The 24,492-nt window shown below is 40.9% G+C and overlaps 1 protein-coding gene and 1 pseudogene across 15 annotated transcripts in view; one reads left to right on the top strand and one right to left on the bottom strand.

The window, feature by feature from the left end:
• ACACA (acetyl-CoA carboxylase alpha) overlaps nucleotides 1–24,492 on the top strand; it is a 449,622-nt gene that overhangs the window by 419,786 nt on the left and 5,344 nt on the right. For all 15 annotated transcript variants that reach the window (XM_077165076.1, XM_077165070.1, XM_077165071.1 and 12 more), the window contains 4 exons: nucleotides 3,637–3,814; nucleotides 5,516–5,628; nucleotides 16,741–16,895; nucleotides 17,573–17,743. In XM_077165076.1, coding sequence (XP_077021191.1) covers nucleotides 3,637–3,814; nucleotides 5,516–5,628; nucleotides 16,741–16,895; nucleotides 17,573–17,743 — 617 coding nt within the window. The remainder of the gene's footprint in view (nucleotides 1–3,636; nucleotides 3,815–5,515; nucleotides 5,629–16,740; nucleotides 16,896–17,572; nucleotides 17,744–24,492) is intronic.
• LOC143685636 (hippocalcin-like protein 1 pseudogene) lies at nucleotides 19,928–22,148 on the bottom strand (annotated as a pseudogene).

Genomic DNA, 24,492 nt, shown 5'->3' with positions numbered 1-24,492 from the left:
TTTCTTGAATGTAAAGCCATCTGGTCCTGGACTTTTCTTTTTTGGAAGCTTCTTAATGACTAATTCAATTTCTTTACTTGTGATTGGTTTGTTAAGGTTGTCTATTTCTTCTCAAATCAGTGTTGGTTGTTCATGCCTTTCTAGGAAGTTGTCCATTTCATCTACATTGTCTAGTTTATTAGCATAAAGTTGTTCATCGTATACTCATTGCCTCCTTTATTTCTGCAGGGTCAGTGGTTATGTCTCCTCTTCCATTTCTGATTTTACTTATTCACAACCTCTCTCTCCTTTTTGGCAACCTTGCTAAGGGTCCATCAATCTTACTGATTTTCTCAGAGAACCAACTTCTGGTTTTGTTGATTTTCTCGATTGTTTTCATGTTCTCCATTTCATTTATTTCTGCTCTAATCATCATTATTTCTTTTCCTTGCTTTGGGGTTAGTTTGTTGTTCTTTCTCTAGTTCTTCCAAGTGAACAGTTAATTCTTTGAATTAAATGTGGAATCACACAGTATCTGTCCACAGAATGTGTCTGGCTTATTTCACTCAATATATCTTCAAGGTTCATCCATGTTGTAGCATGTATCAGAATTTCATTTCTTTTTATGGTTAAATAGTATTACATTGCATATATACACCATATTTTATTTATCCATTTATGTGTTGGTGGACACTTGGGTTGCTTCCACCTTTTGATTCTTATGAATAATGCTACTAAGAACAGTTCAAGTCCATGCTTTCAATTCGTTTGGATATATACCTAGAAGTAGAACTGCTGAGTCATATGGTAATTCTTTAACTTTTTGAGGAACCCACAAATTATTTTCCATAGCAGCTGCATTTTACATCCCACCAAAACTGTTCAAATGTGCCTATTTCTCAGCATCTGCCAATGTTTGACATTTAACATTTTTAAATAATAGCTATCCTAGTGTGTATGAAATAACTCATTGTAGATTTGAGTTTCATTAATTTAACAGCTAATGAATAAAGCATCTTTTCATGTGTTTATTAGCCATTTGTATATCTTCTTTAGAGAAGTAGTTGTTAGATCCTTTGTCCATTTTTTAATTGGATTGTCATTTTTGTTTTTATTGAGTTGTAGGAGTTCTTTACGTATTCTGGATATTAAACCCTTTTCAGATGCACAGTTTCCAAATAATTTCTCCCATTCTATAGATGGTCTTGTCACTATCCTGATGATGTCCTTTGGTACACAGAAGTTTTAAGTTTGGTCAAGTTTAATTTATCTATTTTTTTCTTTTGTTTCTCATACTTTTAGGGTAAGTTGCTTAATTCAAGATCCTGAAGATATTCCTCTATGGTTTCTCATAAGAGTGTTATAGTATTAGCTCCTCTTTCTAGGTGATTGATCCTTTTTTTCTTTTTCATGGGCAGGCTCTGGGAATTGAACCCAGGTCTCTGGCACAGCAGGCAAGAATTCTGCCACTGAGCCACCAGTGCACTGCCCCATTGATCCATTTTGAATTAATTTTTTTATATGGCGAAAGGTAGGACCCAAATTCCTTCTTTTGCATGTGGATTTCCAGTTGTCCCAGCAAGCACCATTTGCTGAAAAGAGTATTCTTTCCCTGTTGAATAAACTTAACACATCTGTTGAAAATTAATTGGCCATAAATGTGTAGGTTTATTTCTGGACTCTAATTCCATTCTGTTAGTCTACATGTCTATTCTTATGTCTTATACAGTATCTCCCTTCTTTTTTGAAGTTAGATCTGATCATCATATCCAGTGTATAGATTGATATTTGATGTAGCTACATCTTCAACAAACAGAAGTGAGTAAAGAGACTGGAAATTTTGCATTCATTTAGCTCTCATTTCTTTTATCTTTTCAGATAGAATGGCTTTTTTGTACTGTTTTCTATTGTTTTATTGTCTCCTTTTTTCTATGCCTTCCATTTCTTTTCTATGCAGGAAACCATTGAGGACCACTCCTTTCGGTTACTTGTTCTGAGACTGTACTCTTGGCAGCACTGAAAAATGTACTGCTAATTACACGATTATTTTATTATGTGCTATATCGCAGTAGTTGAAATATCCACTAAAGAATTAATTTAGTTAAAATAATTTGAACTGAGCAATTATTTTCATAACCACAGAATTAACGGAAAGACTTGAAGTCCTTTATTCCCTGCTCTTCATACAGCAGTTGGGTAATTAGCAGTAAATTTTTTTGGTCTTGCTTTCCTCCCAATAGAGTAAATGTCTTCTCTTTGATCATATATACAAACCATATGACCATATACATTCAAGATAGAATAGAGACTTTTTCCTGGAGTAACTGGGATTTCTGAAGTCTTTCCAGATCAACCTGGTTGGAGGAATGGAGGAAGGCCTTGCATTGAAGTGTGCTTACTGATGGATTGTACATAGAACTGTTTTTACTTTGAAGAAGGTGGCGGTTTCATTTGCATGAAAATAACTACAGTGAAAGTAATTTCTATTTGGTTTGCTCTTAACTTCCTGTAAAAGCTTCCTTGGATTTCCAGAATTGATTTATTCTAAATTGAGATCCTCTCTTTGATAGGAAGGTTTGAACTCAATTGAACCTGTTATTTGGTATTTTGAAGGGATCCATTGTGGTTCCACTGAAGTACTCATTAAACATCTGGAAACATAATCTTAATTCTTTAGTAATGTTTAGACTTCAACGAGTTAGAAATGGTGAAAAGTCAAAAAAATGGTTGCTTTCTGAGAACACTATTCTTGCTTTCCAAGAATACTATTTATGCACCAGTGGCCCCTTTTCTTTCAGTCTACTCTTGGACTTGGGGGAGTTACAAAGTCTACTCTTTCAGCTGAAGGAAGAGTGGCACTTCTCTTTATTTGGCTGTGTGATAGTTCTAGTACATTTATGTATCTTTTATTTTCTCTCATTGCTATCCTGATAAAATGCAACTGATGAAGAATTAATTTATTTCTCTTTCTGCTTGTGTTTTTCCCACAGTGGAGTGTGTGTTTGTTCATTCATTCAGCAGACACTTATCTGAGCACTGTTTCAGGCACTGAGCAAGACACTGGGAATACAAAGATGAAAGATACAATTTTTGAAGATAACATTTTTGAAGATTCATTTCCATTAGCAGCACATTTTAAGAGCTCATCATATGCTAATATCATGAGAAGAATTGAAAAGAGCTAGAATAGTTCTTTCCTTCAGAAAACTTAATGAAGTAGGAAAGATCATATACTGACATGAAAAATACTCAACGTTTGTAGAGCAAGTATGAATTAATGTGGTGAAACCTGAGTACCGAAATTCAGGGAGGATATAAAATGGATATGCAGTCTGGAAGACTTATTGAGGAGGGTATTTGCACTATATCTTGTGAAAGATAGGCATTTTTCTTTTGCTCTGTTGTGCTTTTGAAGATCCTCTGGAGTCTTGAATGGGATACAGGTGGACATACCATTCCCTTTAGTCTTCAAGGGAGCCAAACAGCACCTAAGGTGGCTGGAACCCCCAGCCCTGTCACCTCTAGCCATGAGCGTTCTCCTCATGGAGACACAGGGTGATATTGTTTTCCATGTGCACCATGATGTGAGCAGTGTTCAGAGGCACTGCTTTGGGGAGGGTAAATTTCATGAGTTCTAATTTGTATTATTCTCTGTAGATATGTATGACCAAGTGCTCAAGTTTGGTGCTTACATTGTGGACAGCTTACGGGAGTGCTCCCAGCCTGTGATGGTTTACATTCCTCCCCAGGCCGAGCTGCGAGGCGGCTCCTGGGTTGTGATTGACCCCACCATCAACCCACGGCACATGGAGATGTACGCTGACCGAGAAAGCAGGTAACCCTCCTTCCTTATTTCCATCACTGCCTCCAGGGACCTTGTACCTATTGTTTCCTCCTGGAGAACAATATTATTAAGAGAACTTGATTTGAGTCTCTCCATCCCCAGAGGACCCCAGGTCATAAAAATAGGCTTTCTAAATAGTATCATTTGGCGTGAGAAAGAAACCAGGCTAGAGTCCCCTCTCCAAGATTCTTTTACTATGAAGTCTTCTCTTCTAGGCACCCCCAAACTGAGAGGCATTCTCCCTTCCTATTTATTGTTCAAATATGCATGTTCACTATCTCTTTCTTAGGTCTGTGCAGGAAGAGCTTAAAGCAAGTTGGAGTATAAGTTCTGAATTGTAAAATCTGGAGTTATAGCTTCTTAAGCCAGCTCTCCCACTGACTAGCTGAGCAGTCCCTTACTCTGCTTTGGCTTCTTTTCCTTGTCTGTAAAATGAGCTGGATCATCATTGAGGTGCATCATAGCACCAGCATGCTGCGATTCCAAACAAAGTATTCCAGGAGGCTTGGAGAAGACAGTGTTTGCAGCACCCAGGGAACTGGAAGGGAGAATTCTGGGCTTGTTAAGAGATGGTACCTGAAAATACTTAGGTAAAATTATCAAATCCAGTGTCCTTTCATAATCTGTTCCCAGTCCTTTCCTAATGAGATAAACTTCACAACATATTTTCTTGACATTTTCCATGATAATTCCTACATCCAGCCACTTTATTAGAGTACATTTTTTTCTCTTTTCCCAATAAATGCAGCCCTCTACTTTAAAAGCTGCTTAGGAATGTCTGGTAGTTTTACTGTCAAATCAGTAGGCTGGCATTCTATATTTATAGATTTATGTTTTTAAGTCCTAACTTAGCCCCTGATCTGATATTATATCAGATACAATTCCTCTGCAGACTTTGGAATCACATTGTCTGGTTTCATATACAGCTTTGCCAAGTACTATTCTTGAATAAGTCTCTTAACTTCCTATACCTCAGTTTCCTCAGCTATAAAATGGGGATAATAATAGTACCTTACCTTATAGCATTGTTTTCAGGATTTATATGTAAGCACAGTGCCACGCATATAGTAAGCATTAGTTGTAACTTTTTTTTATATAAATTTTTTTTTAATCTGTTTAGGGCAAAGTTCCTGGTAATAAGATATCATTAATATACACTAGAAGTAACCCCTGAACCCTTTCACCTCGCTCATTTCCATAGCAGCAGTCAGAATGTTTTAGTTACAGCTTGGTCTGGCTTCATGTGTCTGATTAAGAGTCCTATCAGCAGACTGGCAGCTGTGGTGTAGGATTGATTGGCATTGACCCCTCATGTACAGTGTAAATGCTTGAAGGTGCGGTAATAAGAATTGTTTTTTTGTTTGTTTAATTTTTTTTTTTTTTTTTTTTTTACATGGGCAGGCACCGGGAACCAAACCCAAGTCTCCAGCATGGCAGGAGAGAACTCTGCCGCTGAGCCACTGTGGCCTGTCCAATTGTTTTGTTTTTTACCAGACCTTTCTTATACCTCACTTGGGTACTTCTCTTGTGCCTTCTTCTCTCCCTAGGATTAATTCTGTGAACCATGGATGGGCAAAACCATAAGGAAGCTATTTCCTGGTCCACAAATTATAATTAGCCTCATTCTGTTGTCTCCTTCCTTTAAAGTGCCTGTATTTCTGTTTTGTCTTGTTTCCTTTCTCTCTGATCCAGGGGATCAGTTCTGGAACCAGAAGGGACAGTAGAAATCAAATTCCGCAGAAAAGATTTGGTGAAAACCATGCGTCGAGTGGACCCAGTCTACATCCGCTTGGCTGAGCGATTGGGTATGTCTGCTTGTCCTCCTGGCAAATCAATGAGCCATTCAGCTGATTTGTAATGAGTGTATTCATAGGCCAGGAGAGGAGGCACTGAAGCATTTGATCAAATTCATGATAATCTTTATTTACTGTCCTCTATATAGTAAGAATCCTGGTAGAATAAAATAGTGTATGTAATAGAAGTGAAGGTGGACCCTAAAATAAGCAAAAATCATCCAATTTTTCTTCCGATACTTACTTACAGTTCAAATAACCCATCTCTCTAGTTTTAAGGGTATCTTAGTAAAGAATGATTAGCTAGAAGTTGCTGTTAGGGGTAGGCTAATCAGGCAGAGAATATACGAGACTTTAATATACCCCATTTCTGCACTTCTCTTTGGACAGTCCCTCATAACTGAAGGACACAGGAGTCAGTGTCATAGCATAGAGAAGCTGGGGTCCCTACCCAGGCAGTGTTCTGGGTTTATCCTCACCTAGAGAAGTAGAAATAAAATTGTGCAATGTCTGCTTCTAAACAGAGGCTGCAGCAGCCATGGTGCTGGGAGCATTTGCGTCCGATGCCTTCAGCCATTACAGTGTTGCTCATTTGTGTCTGGAGCTTTTGGAAGCCCTTGCATTTTGAACACAGGAGTACACTGGGAACCCTGTGTTAAGTCCATAGCCTGAGTGAGTTTCAGTTTCTTATAAAACACTGATTTTCTTTCCAGGTCTCCTATTGAGCCCCTTGCTGTGTTAGTAAAGATAATTGTTTGAGGTTCTTTTGTTTGTTGGTTTGTTTTGTTTTGTTTTTCTAAAGGAACAGAGAGATTGTCTTTAAAAGTTAGTTAATGGAGGGAGTAAAAAGAGTTATGGTAGTTCATTTATGTTCCAAATAGTGATTTAATTAATAACATACTATTTGTGTCTTCTCCACTGTCCACCACCCAGAGCCTGCACTCTAGAGACTACATATTTGGGGCCCTGAGCCAGGTGCCTGGCCATACATGGGAACTTGGGTTACAGTAAACCCTGTTTATGTCCCATTGTTGGCCATTAAACAACCACCAATAACTCCCAACACACAGCAGCCTGATCCTTTTATGGGAAATGCACAAAAACAACAAGAAATTGACAAAATTGTTTCTAAAATCTTTAGCCAGACAGAATTGGTGAGGTGGGTTTCTTTTTTTCTTTCTTCACCAAACAGGATAATTACTTCTGACCAGCCTAATACACTTTAATTAAAGTAACTGCAGCTGAAGAGCAAGTTACTTACAACTACACAGAGAGAGCTTTAAAAGCTTGAGCTACTGATAAGCATCTCACTTAGATGGCTCATAATTGCTCCCAGCATCCAGCAATCCTTGTTGCTCTTTTTGCCACTAATTCTGTACAAAGCAGCAATGCCACAATTGTAGGATACTGCGAATTGCATAATTTTCCTTTCTTCCCCCCCCCCCACCTTTTTTTCCTGGTTTTCTTTCTGGCCAATTTAAAATTTGTCAAAGTCGGTCTTCTTCTGGATCACTGCCCTTTGATATTTCGCGCACTCCATTTGCCACAAACAAGCCGCAGGGCCGCAGTTCATGCTGACTCTAGCAGAAGCAGAGAGAGCTCCATTTATCTTACACTGCCTGCTGAATTCCTACTCATTAACTGGGGGTTCACTGCCTCTTTTTAACCCCCCAATGGCTGTTATCATCCCTTCACAGTAACTGGGTGGTAGGTAGAGGGATCCTCTCTGACATCTGTTTGGAGAATGACTGGATGGTGAGGGGAGTGGAGCTGAAGCTTTTTTCTTTTGAAGGAGAGTGCTATTGCTCCCACCTTCACCCAATACCTTTTAACTTTTGAAGCACAAGAAGGGGAGAGGGAGGAGATTCCCAAGTGATGGCCATTTAATCATTTGTTACAAATCATCTCATTATCAATTTCCTATCCACATTGAAGGAAACCATATTTATTTAACCTTGACCAAAATGGCACTAGAGAAAGAATCCTTAGTCTGCTAAATATGAAGCAGGCTCTGGTTCAAGGCAGCTTGGGAACACGAGCAGATCTGTAATAAAAATAACTGTGCAAGTCTTGGTGATGTTGCTCACAGGTAAATTGTCTAATTTTAATGAACATCAGTTTCTTCATTTTAAAGTGGGGATAATACCTCCACAGAGATGATGTGAGGATTAGATGAATATGCATTTGCTTTGAATCTGTGAAGCATTTTTAGACCTGGGGATTGCCATCCTTTCCTTTCGATCTCAGTCACTAGAAGAAGCAGATGGCTGTGTTTGGTACTGAGCATCCTCTGTGGCTTAGGCCCACAGTTGGAATAGCAGTGTAGGAAAGGAAATAGAAAAGAAACAGAAGAAGTGATCTTGTTTCTCAGGGAGTTTGCAGTCTTTCAGGGAGACATCCACACCCACTCACAATCATGATACAGCATATCAGCATGGATGTAGCAGAACATATGTGAACTCAAAGAGCATCATTTTTGCCTCCCAATGCAATGCTTAGAGACTGCTAAAATGCTTTGGTACAAAGTTGGTGAAAACGACTTCATCATCCAAAATACAAAATAAATGTTTGTCAGAGCCCAGAATGGAATTCTTGTTTCCTTGATCTGCTTTCCATTAGCATTTCTCCTGTTTCATCTCAGCTGAATACTGAGACTGTTCTCCATTAAACAGATATTCTTTTCCTTTGTGATCTAAAGTCAATTCCAATGATTTTAGGAGTTGAAAAATCTGATTTAGGAGAAAGCCTATAGAAGTCGATGTTATTTTGTGTTCCCAGTCTCTTCCCAAATTGGACCTGTGCCTTGGGGAGCATGCTCACAGGTCACATAGACACACCAGTGTACAACTGACCAAGTTCAAAAACAAAATTAATAGTTAATACCTAAAAGGAATGAGGCATATATAATTTCTGAACAGCTAAGTTCATCTCCTTTTAGAATTTTGATTTTTTACAAAACAACTTTTGTCATTTTATTTAGTCTTATTGTAGGTAATGAATTACTGGTTTGCAGTTCTGTGATTATAACAGAGGATGAAAAGAATGCATACATTGATTCCTAACAGAGATAAAGGGAAGAACTGCCACATAAAGAAAAGTGAATTAAGCCGAGGCACTGGAATCTTGCATTGCTGGAACAGTTCTGACCCTAGATTTTCAGAGTGGGGTTGGGGACAGGAAGGCTTCGTACACTCAGTGTGAGGAGGGTTAAAACCTACCATTCTGACTGGCTTAAAGACATTGGTTCTTTCTCAGGAGATAGAACCCTGGCCCTCTAAGGACTATTTGTGTCTGGCATCCTTCTACCCTTCACAGAGCCAGGGGCATGGAGAGTGGCTGTGGAATGGGATAGCCTTCCTAGCGTGGCTTCTTGAGCACTGTGACCTGAGCTCCTTTCCTGGATCCTTACTCTCCCTCCTGTTGTGTTCAGAGGGAAATAACAAATCAATTTAGATAGTGAACTGTCCAGCTCAAGTGTGAAGCAATTTTAAGTTCCTCGCTGTCTCTCAATACACAGAGCACCTGGGCAAAGAAATGACTTAGTGGAAGTTTATTCTGCCCAAGGAAGACACATCTTGGCCATGGTCCCAGTCCCAGAGAGATGGGCAGCCTGCCATGTCGCATCTCGGCTGTGCCCACAATGACGTGCTCTGGGATTGATGGCCTGGCCCAGGCAGCAGCAGCACTGCTAAGCATTGCTGTTGGCCTCAGCTAGTCCTTCCTTTCCTACTCAGCATCCAGCCTGCCTTCTAGCCCAGGTGCAGATAGAGGATTATGGCTATGGGGAGAGATAAATATGTCTTTAAAAATCTGGAATGCCTTCCTCCTAAGCCTTCTCTTTAGGAGCCAGGATGACAGGAAAAGAAAGACTGTTCCTTTGGTCAAGGGGATTCAGTGGTTAAGCTGCTTTTCTGACAGAGGTAATCAAAGTATCTGAGCTATGTATGTTTTTCCACCTCTTTTGCATCCATCTTAAAGATGTAAACTGCAAAGAGCTAGAGTGGTCTTTCAGAGGCAGAAAGTAATATCCTTGCCTGGAAAGTTGAGACTAGGGAGGAAAGACATTCCAATACCCATTCCTCGGAAGTGGCACCTCACCCTCTCACCTGTTATATGTGGAGTGCCCTTCATTGCCAGTGTGCCTGTCCAGGTACTGCGCTCTGTAGTAGGTAGGCTGATGAGAAACAACATAAGATTTTATATCATGAAGGTAGATCTTGCTTCTGTCCTTAAGTTAGCAATAACTTAAAACCCACCCTACCACATCAATTCAGCTTGAAGCAATTGGTGTGCAGTAGTGACATTTTCTGGTAATGAGAGGGGGTCATTTTAGTGTGATCCATTTTTCTGGTTATATATTTTTAAAGCACCTGGGCTTGCCTCCTCCCAGAAAGCACTTTTTCACAATTCTTTTAGGCCAGAGGGACCTGGCAGGCACTTTATCAGAGTGAACCCAACCTTTTGTTTCCCTGAAGGTTGCCATCAGAATACATCTGAGAGACCTCTCTTCCCTGCTTGGTCCCAATCCTTCTAGATTTAGGGAAAGCAAATTAGGGAAGAAAAGCAATAAAGACTGCAGAGGCACATCACCACCAGGATAATTCTATGCTGCTTCCCGACTCTCATGCTGTATGTTTGCATGGGGGCATCAGGGGCAGGGCCACAGGGGAAGTAATGTATATATTTTTATACCTGTTTGGAAATCTGTGTGTTTACCATAATGCTTTTTAACAACATGAACAGCAGAGCACTAATACCATTGCAAGAAACTTTAGGGTTAAACATCCCTTGAGGAGATTGCTGTTAAAATCAATATGCAAATGCAGTTGTATTTAGATAGGTATGGCCCCCTTTGAAGAAAACCAGATATATGAAAATGGTATTTTAAAAAACCAGATACATTGGGAAAAATTATTCCCATTACAAAAGGATTATTTGCTTTACCAAAGGATTCACTGCAGGGTTCCGTCTAAATAGCTCCCCTAAGGCATTTAAAACAGGATCTGATTTATGCAGTTTTTCAAGAATGGTTTTGTATAAAAAAAAAAAGGCACACCTGCTTTAGTACAGAAATAGTTCTGTAGGTTTTTTCTTCACCCTCCATCACTATCTTTATAGAGAAATTTCTTTCAACATAGAAAATGTTGATTACATAGATCTTTTAAACAGCTACTTATGCTTATACTTCTGAATCTTAATAAGATTCCAGTCTTTTTTATGCTGATTTTTTTCAGACTCAAGGTTTGGGCAGGGGTGTATGTTCTTTATCTGAGATATTCAGGAGCTTTGTGAGTAAAGTGATCTAGTTCTTATCTCTAACATTATAAGTATTTAACCAATCAAAGCATATTGCTTTACTAAGAGAAGGAAAAAGGGCCTGTAAAAGTTAAAATTGGGGTTAAATGTACCCCCTTAGTATAACTTAAAAAAAAAATGCTTTCATAAAGCATTTTTACTATTTGCCAGATTAGGATTGTTCTTACGTAAGTGAGAAATTGAGCTCAGGAAAGAAAAGGAATTTCTGCAAGGTCACCTAGTGCCTTTGGCTGAACAGAAAATTTTTAGCCTACTTGTCTGCTTTTTATTCTGAGCTTTGAGGGTCTCTCCTCCCCCAAATCCTATTCCATGGAGTGTGAGCTGCTCAAAGGTAGTATCAAACTGGCCTCCCTTTCCCCTCCTTCAGTGTCATCTTTGGGTAATGCTGCAGAAGTCAGCTGTCCTGTCCAGAAGCTTCTCTGTAGCTTTGACCCCATTGAAGAGAGAGATGTGGCTCTTCATTGTGTCCTGGTACCAGGAAACACCTGACAGTCAAGTGGACACTTGAGGATCAGTTTAAAATCCCAGCTCCACCATTTCCTAGCTTTGTGACCTTACACAGTTTTAACTTTTTTGTGCCTCAGTTTCCTCTCCTTAAAATAGAGACCTTTTAGGGTTGTTGCAGGGATTGAATGAGATGAAAAGTACTTAGAATAACACTAGCACACAATCATTCTCAACATGTTAGTTATTATTTGATCAGACTAGCAATACGTCTTCTGTATTTAACTTTTTACATCAAGAATTTTTAATTATAAGGTTGGATTTTTATGATTTCATGGGGGCTTTTTATTATGGGTAAGGAAGGTTTGGGTAAGAAAGCTTTCTACTCCCATTTCAAGCTTTTCTTAAAATAGGATTCTAGAAAAGAATGACTTTCTTCTTTGTAGCATATTCTTGAACACACACACACACACACACCACACACACTCACACTGACTTGCTTTCCTAAAAACCCCAAGGCCTGCAATCTGGCTAAGAAAGAAAGAAAACCATTCCAAGATATTTAATTGTACAGGGAGCTTACAGGATTGATCAAGAGCTTAGCTTTTTACAATAGTCAAGTGAATAAGAAATGCTCCTGACAAACGATCAATGATAGGATAATCACTCTTTATCCCCCTTCTCATTCTTACCTTCTTTCTTTCAGAAGAACAGGGTTCAGAAGTCAAAAATCTTTATAGACACCACTTTTAAATTAAGCAGAAAATAGACATTGACATATTTGTTAATCTCTCCTAAATCATTACCAAGTCTGGCTGCTTGGCTGTACATGGAACGAGAGGGTCCCTGGGTGTGCAGTACAAGAGTATAACTAGCTTAAAAACAACCTTTTATTTTTAGAAAATAAAATTTACGGAAAAAAATCATCCCCCTAAAACAGAGTACACAAATCCTTAGCTTTTTCATGTGCATTTTTAAATACATACATTCATTACTTCTGTCTTTTCCTTCCTTTGATGCTTTTTTGAGTTAGGTCTTGAACTGTGGTCAGAGGCATTACTGAAGGAATCAAACCAGGTGGCCTTTGGGGAAGTGCTGTATGGTCTTTCTGAACCCAAGAAGACCAGAGCATTGTGGGTATTTATTTTGTTATTCTTTCAAAGCCCTAAAATAGCTTGATTGGGTTGGTGAAAACTTTGTTAGCCCCAAAGCCAGCTTTCTCATCCAACTTGGCAAAGCTAAAGCCTTGTTCCCAGAATGCTGTATTCCTCAGCCAAAAGTCCTCTCTCTTCCATACCTAATGCTGAGCCTTGTTCTTAACTCCTTTCTAGCAAAATGAATCAGACTCTCTAGCTTGTTTCCCTCCTGTGGCCACTGCCAGCATACCTGCTTGGCCACCTTCAATACCACTTAATGTAGTCAAACATAGATTTTTTTAATTATTATTATTAAACTTAACCACATATGAACCCAAAAATTCTTACCATATGATCATTCCATTCTTGATATATAATCAATAACTCACAATATCATCACATAGTTGTATAATCATCATCATGATCATTTCTTAGAACATTTGCATCAATTCAGAAAAAGAAAACAGAAAAAAATTCATACATACCATACCCCATACCCCTCCCTTTCATTGATCACTAGCATTTCAATCTACTAAATTTATTTTAACATTTGTTCCCCCTATTGTTTATTTATTTTTAATCCATATGTTCTACTTGTCTGTCAGTAAGGTAGATAAAAGGAGCATCAAGTTTTCACCATCACACAGTCACATTGCGAAAGCTATATTATTATACAGTCATCTACAAGAAACATGGCTACTGACAAACATAGATTTTTAGGCAACCAAGCCAAAGTGTAAATCCTGACTTTGCTACATAAAAGCTAGATGCTATTGAGCAAGTCACTTTACATTTCAGAACCTCAGGTTTTTCATTTGTGAAACAGAGACCCTGTCTGTACAGTTGGACTGTTACAAGGATTAGAGATAATGTCTGTGAAACAACTTGAAAAGTGCTCAGTAACACTGAGGTGTTCAGCCTGGCAGCACAGTGTCATCAGTTGATCAGTCCTAGGTCAGATTTCACATGATGACTCAGAAGCTATGTGATTCTGAAAGTTTCGAGTGTGGGGCCTGGCTCATAGTACATGCTCTAAAAATATGTTATATGTGGTTAATGCATATGTGTACTTGCATATAAGTTCAATGTTGGTTGTTTACCGAGAGGGACTACGTTATAAGGGCCGCAGTGTTCCTGCTTTCCCACAGCCCCAGGCAGGGCTATGATTTTGCCTACTTTGTATTAATTCTTGATCTCACACTAATAGGAGGACCTAATCCTAACTCTTAGACCTGCCTAGTAAGTAGTGTCTGACCTACAGTGGGAATTATTGGGGATAGTGTTCTGGTCTTAACTGTGGATTGGGACTTCAGCTTTATCAGCCAGGAGTCTGCCATCACTGTTCAGCCTTTTCTGAAATTAAAAGGATACTATTACCAAAGCACTACTGACCCAGATAAGCAGATAGCAGCACCATAATATAATGTTCAAAAGCTTCTTTAAAAGCTTCATAATATAATGTTCAAAAACTGCTACATTTGAGTTCAGATCTGTCACTTTCTAGTTTGTGACTTTACTAAGTTACATAAATACTCTGTGTCTTAGTGTCCTCACCTGTAAGATGGGGATAGTAAGAATACCAAATTTATAAGGTTGTTGTGAGTTCTGAATGAGTTAATAGATAGTACTTAGTGCTTTATAAATATTAGCTTTGTTTACTGATGAGGTTGGCTAACTTTTTCATTTGATATACTTTCACAGAAAAGTTATAAGAATATTCTTGTACAAAGAACTTCTAAAACCTTTTTTCTCAGATTGACCAATTAACATTTTGTCCCATTTGCTTTTCATTCATGCATATTCTGACCTGTGCATGCTCTCTCCCTCCCCCTTTCATCCTCCCTCTCTCTCATTCTCCCACCCCCTCCCTCCCTCCCCACACATATTTTCTTTGAACCATCTGAAAGTAATCCATAGACATCATGCTCCTTTATCCATATTTAGTGTGTCTTTTATAAGAACATGGACTTTCTTTTACATAACCGCAATATATTTATCAAAATCAGGAACTAAAATATTGATAAAAGATTATTGTCTAATCCATGGTTTGTATTCAAATTTTACCAAATATCACATTCGTAGTCCACCCCCACCTCCCACCCCTGAACTGAGATCCAATCCAAGACCACACATTGCAGTTTTTGGTCTTTTTTAATCTGGAATAGTTCTTCAGTCTTCTTTGTCATTCAACCTTGGTATCTTTTGAAGCGAACAGGCCAGGGTTTTTTGTAGCATGTTCCTCAATTTGGTTTGTCTTTCATTTTCCCATGGTTAGAGTCAGGTTATGAATTTTGGGCAGGAATACTGCAGAAGTGATGTTATGTTCTCATCTGGATGGCACATATCAGTTTTTCATATAATGGCAACTTTTTCCCCTTTCTAATTAGTAAGTAATTCATGAGGAGATATTTTGAGACTGTATGTATGAATATCCTGTTTCTCATCAAACTTTCACCCATTAGTTTTAGCATCCGGTGATGATTCTTGGGAAATCAATTACTATATTTGTAAAATATAGAATTAAATCCTTATAGAAAATAATGATTTCCTAATTCCATCAATCCTTCTACATTTATTGTTATTCTGCTGTTCCAAGCTCATCTGTTTTCCCTGCTCCAGCCCTGGAATTAGCAGTTTCTCCACAGAGTCTTGGTTCCTTTTAGTGGAGAAGGACCCTATCAAGGGTGTTCGGAGAAAGTCTTATCTCAGACAAACGCATTCAGTTATTATCCCATCAATTCCTCAGGCAGGCCTAAGTCCACTCAGAGCCACACCGGGATTAATGGACCTTCAGCCTCATCCGACAGTGTGGGACCAAGTGCTGTCACCCTGTTCACTTGCTTTGAAAAAACGTCTGCCAAGGTGTCAGGGGCCTGAAGCAGTAGGTCAGTGATGATCCTGTCTGTGAAAGCGCTGAGAAAAGATAGTCAACCTTAAGCACCCTTCATTAGATTGCTTAAATAGTCATGAGTTTAAAAGAGAGAGAGAGGTGGAGTTGGGCATATAAAATCCTCATAAAAATGAAACTAGGTCCTATAGTTACACCCCTGTTCTGTTCACTTGTGTTTATGTAAAATACTTACGGCTTACTCAGCAGTCCAAGGCTGTTTATGGCGTATGATTCACAGTGGCATAAATACAAGGCCTGTCCCCAGACAGGCTTGCTTGAGATAGACCTTTCTATTCTACATCCCATCACCTGTGGTCATGTATTTGTTTGTCAGCTTTGGTGACAAAACACTTCAGGTTGTCCCCAACACTAGGGGCTGTCACCTATTGCTCCTTCAGCTAGACTTACTCCTTACTAGGCAGGCAGCTAAATTTTCAGTATTGATTACAGGTCCCATTCTGAGAGTAATTAAGAAGAAAGCACAGTGCAGCAATACCTTTACTAGGATACTGTTGATTGGAGGGAGCAGGGGTGGAACTTGTTATGAGGAATTCCAGAGACTCCTATCTGTGCTTATAAGGTTGGTGACATACGTGGAATTTGTGGACTGCCTTTCTTTTTTCCCTTTCCTTCTCTTTTAGCCCAAGAACTAGAATGTCTTTGTCAGGCAGATCAGGGGTTGGCTCAGTGAGCAGCCCAGAGGGGAGTATAGGGACTGGTCAATCCAATGGGCTAACAAGAGACACACTGATCTGCCTCTAATCAGAATGGATCCTATTAATTTGAGGTCAGGGTGTCCAAATTTGAGATTAGAGCCTGTAGAGGAACGCAGCTTGCAATTTAGGAAATATTTTGGTCCTTATCTGGTATAGACATGGGAAAACAAGAACTGTTGTTTATACTCTGCTACCATATTCTACACTCGGAAGAGTCAAGCCACTCTCACTCTGGTCAGCAGTGGGCAGGCATGGGGCCTCAGAAGTGCTGGCCCTGGCCCCTCTGGGGAAGGAGAAGCCTGGTCTTCCGACAGTGAAATGAGGCGCAGGCTCAGGAAGTTGTTCACATCTGCTCAGTGTGAGGCCTGGGGAAAAAAGGTTTCCCATGACTGGTTTCATGGTTGTGACCACTAGGGAAAAGAGGACACGTGCACTCTGTATGGCCAGGCAAGTACAGGTCTGGTGTCTCTCTTAGAGTCCTGTTATTCAGCAAAGAGGTGGTAAGATGATGGAAAGCCAGGAAGGGGGCTGGGTGATTTTGAGCTTCCTGTGACTGGCTGCTTCTATGCAGAGAGATTCCTAGTCAAAACAGAGTGTGATGGGCAGGTTTATCTAATTGCAGGCACCCCAGAGCTAAGCTCAGCTGAGCGGAAGGAGCTGGAGAACAAGTTGAAAGAGCGGGAAGAATTCCTAATTCCCATTTACCATCAGGTAGCTGTGCAATTTGCTGACTTGCACGACACACCAGGCCGGATGCAGGAGAAGGGTGTTATTAACGTAAGTACAATGGTTGCCACTTCTCCCAACTTGTCAGAAACCCAGGAGAGGTGTATGTCTCATGCACATAGGCTCAGCAGGCAGGGAGCGGGACTGGAGTAAAACAGCTTTAAGCAGATCAAACCATTTACAAATTTTTATGACTTTTCTATGTCCATTATCAGCCTAAAACAATTTATGATTTAGGTTTCTGTGGGCTTCTCAGTAGGCAAGTCCATTTAATTGGTAGGAAACTGAGTCACATATGCCTTCATTGGTGATAGGTTCCCAAGTGGTCTTCAGGACGTGGATTACTACAGTGTCAGGGTTCCAGCAGCAGCAGCAAATTAACTTTTGAGCTGCATGCAATTCATTTGAGCCATCTGCTCAAAACCAGTGACTCACTCTTTGGTTATGGAGATTCACAGGCTTCCCTAGAACATCTCAGCCATGTGTGGGGTTAGCATTAGCCAGGCCTATTGCTGTGCACAGTGCTGCAGTTGTCTTTGTTGAGAGGGCATGTGGGGTCCAGTTCTGTACTAGTGAGACTGGAGGTGGTGGGAGCTCATAGCCAGCTCTTGAGTCTCTGAGAGGCTTGACTAGAGAGTAGATTTTGGTACCGGTGGGGTTCCCTCTGGACTGAGCACTGAGCACAGATTAGGGAGGGAATGACTAATCTTACCCTTACTTGCATGAAGGACATTCTAGATTGGAAAACATCCCGTACCTTCTTCTACTGGAGACTGAGGCGTCTCCTGCTGGAGGATTTGGTCAAGAAGAAAATCCATAATGCCAACCCAGAGCTGACTGATGGCCAGATCCAAGCCATGTTGAGGCGCTGGTTTGTGGAGGTGGAAGGAACAGTAAAGGTAGGTGGGGAACCTGTGCCATGCTCCTCACCCACACCTGGGAACCCTAGGACAGGAGTGGAAGGGAAGCATGTAGGTCTAAGTCCTCTTTCCTCCCCTCCGTCCCATTCTCCTTAATTACACACTAGGACATTTGTTGGAAGAGGTGATAGGGCACTTTGCAGCACATTCATTCAGCAGACCTTTTGGGACACTTACTACATTTGCCAGACTCTACACTAAGCCCTGGGGATATGGCAAGGAAAAGGCAGAAGTACTTTCTATCCATACAGAGCTCATCCTCTAGAGGGGGAGACAGATAAGTCATGAGGTCATGTACAGCAATGAGACCGAGGGTAAATATGCAAGCCCAGCACACCATGGAGCACAGAAGAAACACCTGGCCCACTCTTTGTGGTAGAAGGAGCATCCGAGAAGATTTCTAGAGGAAGTGATGTCTCAGCAGAGACCTAAAAACAAAACGGATTAATCAGGAGAAGAAGGTGGACTGGAAGGAGGAATGTTGCCAGCAACATTCATATTTCCAAGGCCTGATTGCAAGAGTTTCGTGCATTCAAGGAACTGCACATCTTTCAGTGTAACTCAAAAATTGAATGCTGGGTAAGAAGACGTGGGTAGCGACCTGATCATGCAGGGCCATGTATGCTGTATTGAGTTTAGACTTTGTCCTGAGGTCCATGGTAAGCCACTGAGGTATTTCAAGCAGCAGAATGACATCCTCTGATTTGTGTTTGAGAAAGACCACTTAGGGGGCTGTTTGGAGGGGGAAACTGAATGACAAGAGCGGGAATCCTAAGGGGAGATGATAATTAAGGTAGGAAATGCTTAACTAAAGGAACTAAAGGTCTTCTGATTTCAAATCAAAACTGGAAAGAAATGCCCATCCTGCATTCAGGGAACAATGCACCCAGCCATCTTCTAGGGTCCTCTCATGGAAAGTGTACATATCTTGGAGCAGTAGTAACCCCGCTGAGATGGCTTCTGTGCCTATTTGAAAGTATTATGTATCCCAGAAAAGCCATGTTTTAATCCTGATTCAGTCTTTGAAGGCAGCTGTTTCTTTTAATCCTGATTCAATACTGTAGGTTGGAAACTTTTGATTAGATTATCTCCACAAAGATGTGACGTGCCCAGTTGTGGGTGTGACCTTTGATTAGACGGAGATGTGATTTTACCCATTCTATGTGGGTATTGATTAGATAACTGGAATCCTTGAAAAGAGGAAACATTTTAGAGTCAGAAACAACAGAAGCCATAGAGTCAATAGAGCAGATGTAGATGTTAGGAGAACAGTTGCTTCAGAGAATAAAGACATGGATGTTTGGAGGTGCTTGGAACCCAGCAGACATCATCATGAGATGTTAAGCAAGCCGGAACCTGAAGAGAGTCAAGGGAAGCCAAGAGATGAAAGCCAGATCCCAGAGAAGCAAAGTGAGGAGCCCCTACATGGACAGAGACTGTAAGCAACAGAGGCCAGGAGCAAGGGACCAGCAAATGCCCACCATGTGACTACCCAGCGGACAGAGGTGTTCCTGACCCATCAGACTTTCTTGAGTGAAGGTAACCTCTTGTTGGTGCCTTACTTTGGACATTTACACTTCCTTAGAACTGCAAATTTGTAATGTATTAAATTCCCCTTTTGTAAAAGCCATTCCACTTCTGGTATATTGCATTCTGGCAGCTAGCAAACTAACACAGCTTCCCTCATGTTTTGGGGGTGGTTGTTTTTTCCTTTTTTCCCCAGATAATTCCACTTACTTGCTCATTTTAGTACAAGAAATGCCAGACCAATCAACAGGGAGAACAGACCTTAAATTAATAGACTGTAGGTCTCTATGGCTGTGGGCAAATGTGTTGCCTTTTGGAATAGGCAGATGCAAAGTGCATAAATACCACAAAGCAACCAGGCTTGAAAAAATCGCAGGCCCAGAGAGGAACCACACTTGAAAGGCAATTAGGTGCATTAAATGGGGTGACCTACACATACATGGTGCTTCACCATACTATAATTTTATATATTTTAAAAAGACCACAGTATATCTAAGTACAAGCAATTTTGGTCAGAGAAAATAAACAAGATAGATGGAACCATGTTTGGGGAAGGACTTCTTTATCTACTCTCTTCCATTTTGATCTCCACTTTTCTAACAGAATTATTTGGTAGTACAAAATAAATTAGCTGGCCTTGGCACTGTCTTAGGAAGTCCTACATGGTATCTTCAGGTTGTCCTATTAGGTGCCCCCGTGGGAAGGAGGTGCCTGAGAAGCCATGAACCCTAGGAACCCTGCATGTAGACCCATCCCTGTGAGTCGCTGTGGGAAAGAACAGGCTGAAGGGGAGGGTTGGGAGGAGGGTTACACTGGTCAGATGGAGAAGGGAGGTCAGCCTGCAGGCCTAGGCAGGTGCAATGGTGTTGCCTGGGCACCTGGTTTCTGGAAGTGCAGAAATGATTGAGGAGGCATCTGGGTTTGCAAGCAAAGCTTAAATAGCCAAACTAGCCTGTGTTTCTCTGTGACTGTCTAGATACCCATTTCCTTAGAACTGGCTCACACTACCGGGGTCACATTGCAATACCTGGATGATGAAGAGATAACTCAGTAAATTCTTCCAGGGACTGTTTGCCATTGTTGTTGTTTGTGTCCATCTGCCTGAAGATCTTGTCCATTCATTTCTCTGGAGTGGACTGCCCTCAGGCATTTTTTTCATCACAGAGGACGTCATCTTATATATGGCCTGCACCATCTCAAGCGTCTCATTGCGGCTGATGTAGCCATTGTGGTCCGGGTTGTACATACTGAAGGCCACTTGAGCTTCTGCTCCAGCTTGTCACATGAGGTCATTCCTAGCACAGTGATGAACAGGCAGTCGATGGTGCTGTCACTATTGGTGTCAAAGGTGCAGAAAACATTCACTGTGAACTTGGAAGCACCGCTGTGGGAGAAGAAGTTGGCGTAGATCATCTTGAACTCTTACACAGTCAGGCAGCCAGTGGGGCAGGAAGCCATTGGCTTCCTTGAGGAAGCACTTGTACCACTCCTGCAGCTCATGGTCAGTGAACTCTATGTTCTCCCTCAGGTCTTGCAGCCATGGGCCACAGCTTGCCGTTCTGCTTGCCTGTGGTAGCCAGCCATGGCTACACCCAAGGCTGCGCAGAGCCCATGAATAAACAGGGATCAGAATCTCTAAGGTCTGCTTCTGTGTCCTTTGACCAAGTCACTAGACCATGCCCCAGGTTAGTGCAGGACACAGTCTGCTGGTTCCCCCGCCAAAGTTGCAGAGCCAGCAGTGGTGGGCCTCTACACTGGGACAAGCATGCCAAAACCCTAAGTGGTGACCAGAACACCAGCCTCTGCACCGGTGGCCACTGAGCTAGCCCTGCACTCATTGTCACCTAGAATGACAAAAGGAATCCAGGTGGTGAGGGCAGGAAGCGAGGGGCAGGACCCCTGTGCATCCGCCCACCTTCTTGCCTGGTGCTCTTGCCTCGGGGTTATGGATAGGGCAGGTCTGAGGCCAGGACTAGGTGGTAAGGACACCAGCATTTGCCCCTGAGATAGTGAGAAGAGTAATATCTATGGTGAGCTGCACAAGACAACCCACAGGAGAATGAAAAAAAATGGAAAAACTTATTTTTATTCGTTGTTACAAAGAAAAAGAAATTAACCTTTATTAACAATTAGCATATGGATTAGAAGTAAATCATAGAAATCGTATATTATTTTTATTAGAGTATTGGCAGTATGTTCTGATAATATACTTGTTGAATTTTTGATAGGAGTATGCTCAGAAACACTGGTGACTACCAAGTTGGAATATTGTTGGAGGGCTGGCATGAAGAGTCCTGGACTGTGCAGATAGGGGACTCAAGCCTCTTCTTGGAAAGAGTTGCCTGAAATCTCTGCTAACTATTCTCAGAAAAGAACTCCAAAGACTACCTTTGTTTTAAAGCTAGTGAATTGGGTGCTTCTATGATTCACCTTAGTGTTAAGTCTACCCATTTTTTTATGACTGAAAAACATCTTTGGATAAGTATTTCAGATGTGCAGCAGAGGAGCTCAACCTTATATGACATTTGGTTCAAGTTAAGGTAATTCTGTGGCATAATTGAGTGAGATGATTTTGTTAGTGGCTACTGGCGGCTTCTAGTGGAAGCTGGCATTAAAGGTCAAACAAGTGTAAAATAAGAGGTTGTTCTCCAGTTAAGAGTGGCCAACTAGGTAAATTGAGTGTGCATGTGGCCTGGAAAGAACTGCACTGCCTTACTCCCACATTAATGACTAATGGACACACAAGGCCTCAGCAGGCACAAAGAAGAGGAGAAGAAATAGCTTCCCCTCTGAGCATGAAAGTGAGTCGATAGGGTACCTTCTGTTGTGCCGCAGCGTCCTGCTCCCAGGGGGACATTGTGTCTGAACTGTCTATACCCAAGAATTGAGGCCATTTCCCTTGATCTCATCTGCAAAAGAGTTTTCTCCCAAACTCTCAGTCTGAGAGGATAGCCAAGGAGAGAAAGTGAGGATGGATGATCCTATGATGTGGCTTGGAAACCTCCTTTCAAATTCTGCAGGCTCAGCAGGACCTAGTTTAGTTGGGGTGATAAAATTTGCAGCACCCTTGAGAGAATAAAGTATTGCAATGTTGAAAAATATTGTGCTGCCACTGAAGAATTGTCTTAGAATCTGGTCAGGGTTTAGAAATGCTTAAAACCACCACTTTTTGTTGTTGATGTTGTAGTTGTTCTTTAAATAGTGGTATTGTGTGCTGTGTATCTCAAGTGCAAAGACTGGCTTAGCCTAGACCCTGGCTTTACACCAAACCTTAATCTGCTTCCTAGTAGTGAAAGACATTTAGTGATAGCTCTCTATTAGCTGTGCTGTGTGTCCTTTTTTTCCCCTCAGAGAATTTGTTTTTAATCTTAATTCTGAAAAAAAAGATTCCAAGATAGAAAGTTTGAAGACACCATGATGTTATAATTGAGCTATATAATTCTTTTGTTTCTCTTCAAGGTTTCTGTAACAGTGAGTTATAGGGTTCTGTTTGAATCTACTGGGACAATCCTGTTGTGGAAAATAGTAGGGTTTATGGTTTGTAGTTTCACTGCAAGCAGAAGAAAAACATCTCTACAACTCTCTGCAAAAATTAACAAGAACTGTAGTTTAAATTGGATTGTAAGAGCATGGCACACACTTGTTTCGTGAGCATGTTTTTTCTCTTGATTCTTAGATTCACAATCTGAGATATACGGTGTTTATGGCACTTTTTCAAACAGGTTAATTGATTTTTCCCAATCCCCAATAGTAGAAATTGAGATTAGAACTTTGTATGGAGCAATGATAAGAACAGATTTTGGAACCTCACAAACTTTTGGGTCCCAGCTTTGCCATGTACTGGCTTAGGCATATTATTTATGCCTCCATTTCCTCATGTATAAAGTGGACATATTTATTTCGTAGGGTTGTAAATAACATGGTAAAGCATTGAGCAAAATGTTTGGAACCCAGTAGACACTCAAAATATGCTGATTTCTTCCTCAGCACAATGTGCTAGTGGGTAAAAAAATAATATACTAGACTAAAAGTTTAAATTATATAACTTGAAGATCGTCTCAGGGTGGGTTCCATGAGCACAGTAAATGCTCAGAAAATGTTCTTTGATTTGGTTTGCTGAACTGTACCCTGCAGCCTATAATCCTGTAATAATTTCCTGTTGTCCATATAGCTCCCCACCCACTCTCATTCTGAATTTCCAAATGAAATGAGTGGTCAGTGGAGACTATAGGGAGGATGCTAGAGGAAAAACCACTACTGATAGGGTTGCTTAATTTCCATTGTTCCCAAAGCCTGGCTTCAAGCTGCTGATGGTTAAGTCTCATGGACCAAACTTCTTCTTTAAAGCAGAGAGGAAGGAGGTAAGGCAAAACCTAGAAAGCATGGCTAGAACACGTGTGGGCCTGAGACTGAGGCTGGAGTGGCTCTCAGGAGACAGGTCTACCAGGCTACGCCTGCGCACATGGCTTTTTACTGTTATGCTATGACCTTGTTGAAAGTCTCTGAAGAAATCATATTCCTTCCTCAGCTCCAGCTGAGTAGGTCTTAACTTTATAGATGAATATATTTTGAAAATGTCTTTCCAAAGTATGCATATTCCTGGATGTATGCAACCCCATTCCCTTCCCGCCCCCACCTCCACCCCCACTGGGCTATGGGATCCCAGAAGTTTAGGTCAGAACTGGAAGGAACCTCACTGGCTGGCAGTATCTCAAGGCACTACATAAGGTGAGGCTCCTTGTAGGATATAGTGGTGATCAGGGATTACATCTATCATGTTGTACCCTGGTCACTCCCTGGTCTTGCCATACCATCGACTAAGGAGGGCTCAGAACTCTCCAGTGTGTTAGAAATGAAACTTTGCAAACAGGTAATTTAGATTTTGTACAATAGACTAATTACTACATACAATTAGTGAAACCATGTAGTGCCTGAGACACTGAGCTTCTGGCATAGCAAGATACGAAGATAAGTGTCTGCTGAACACTTATTATTTTAGGACACTATTGTGATGTTTATTGATATTTTGTTGTTAATAAAATATCAGGTAGGTGATATACAGGCCAAGGCCTGTCATGAGGTTAGCAGTCCAGCATTTCATACTTGCTTGAAATTCACACTGGAACACAGGGAATAATCAGCCACATTTTAATAATTTTATGGAGGGAAATAATGGTTTTGGGGGTAGGGAGTATAGGGTT

This window comes from Tamandua tetradactyla, chromosome 6 (genome assembly GCF_023851605.1).
Source record: "Tamandua tetradactyla isolate mTamTet1 chromosome 6, mTamTet1.pri, whole genome shotgun sequence".
In the NCBI taxonomy this organism is placed as follows: domain Eukaryota; kingdom Metazoa; phylum Chordata; class Mammalia; order Pilosa; family Myrmecophagidae; genus Tamandua; species Tamandua tetradactyla.
This window is presented reverse-complemented; position numbering and strand designations above follow the sequence as displayed.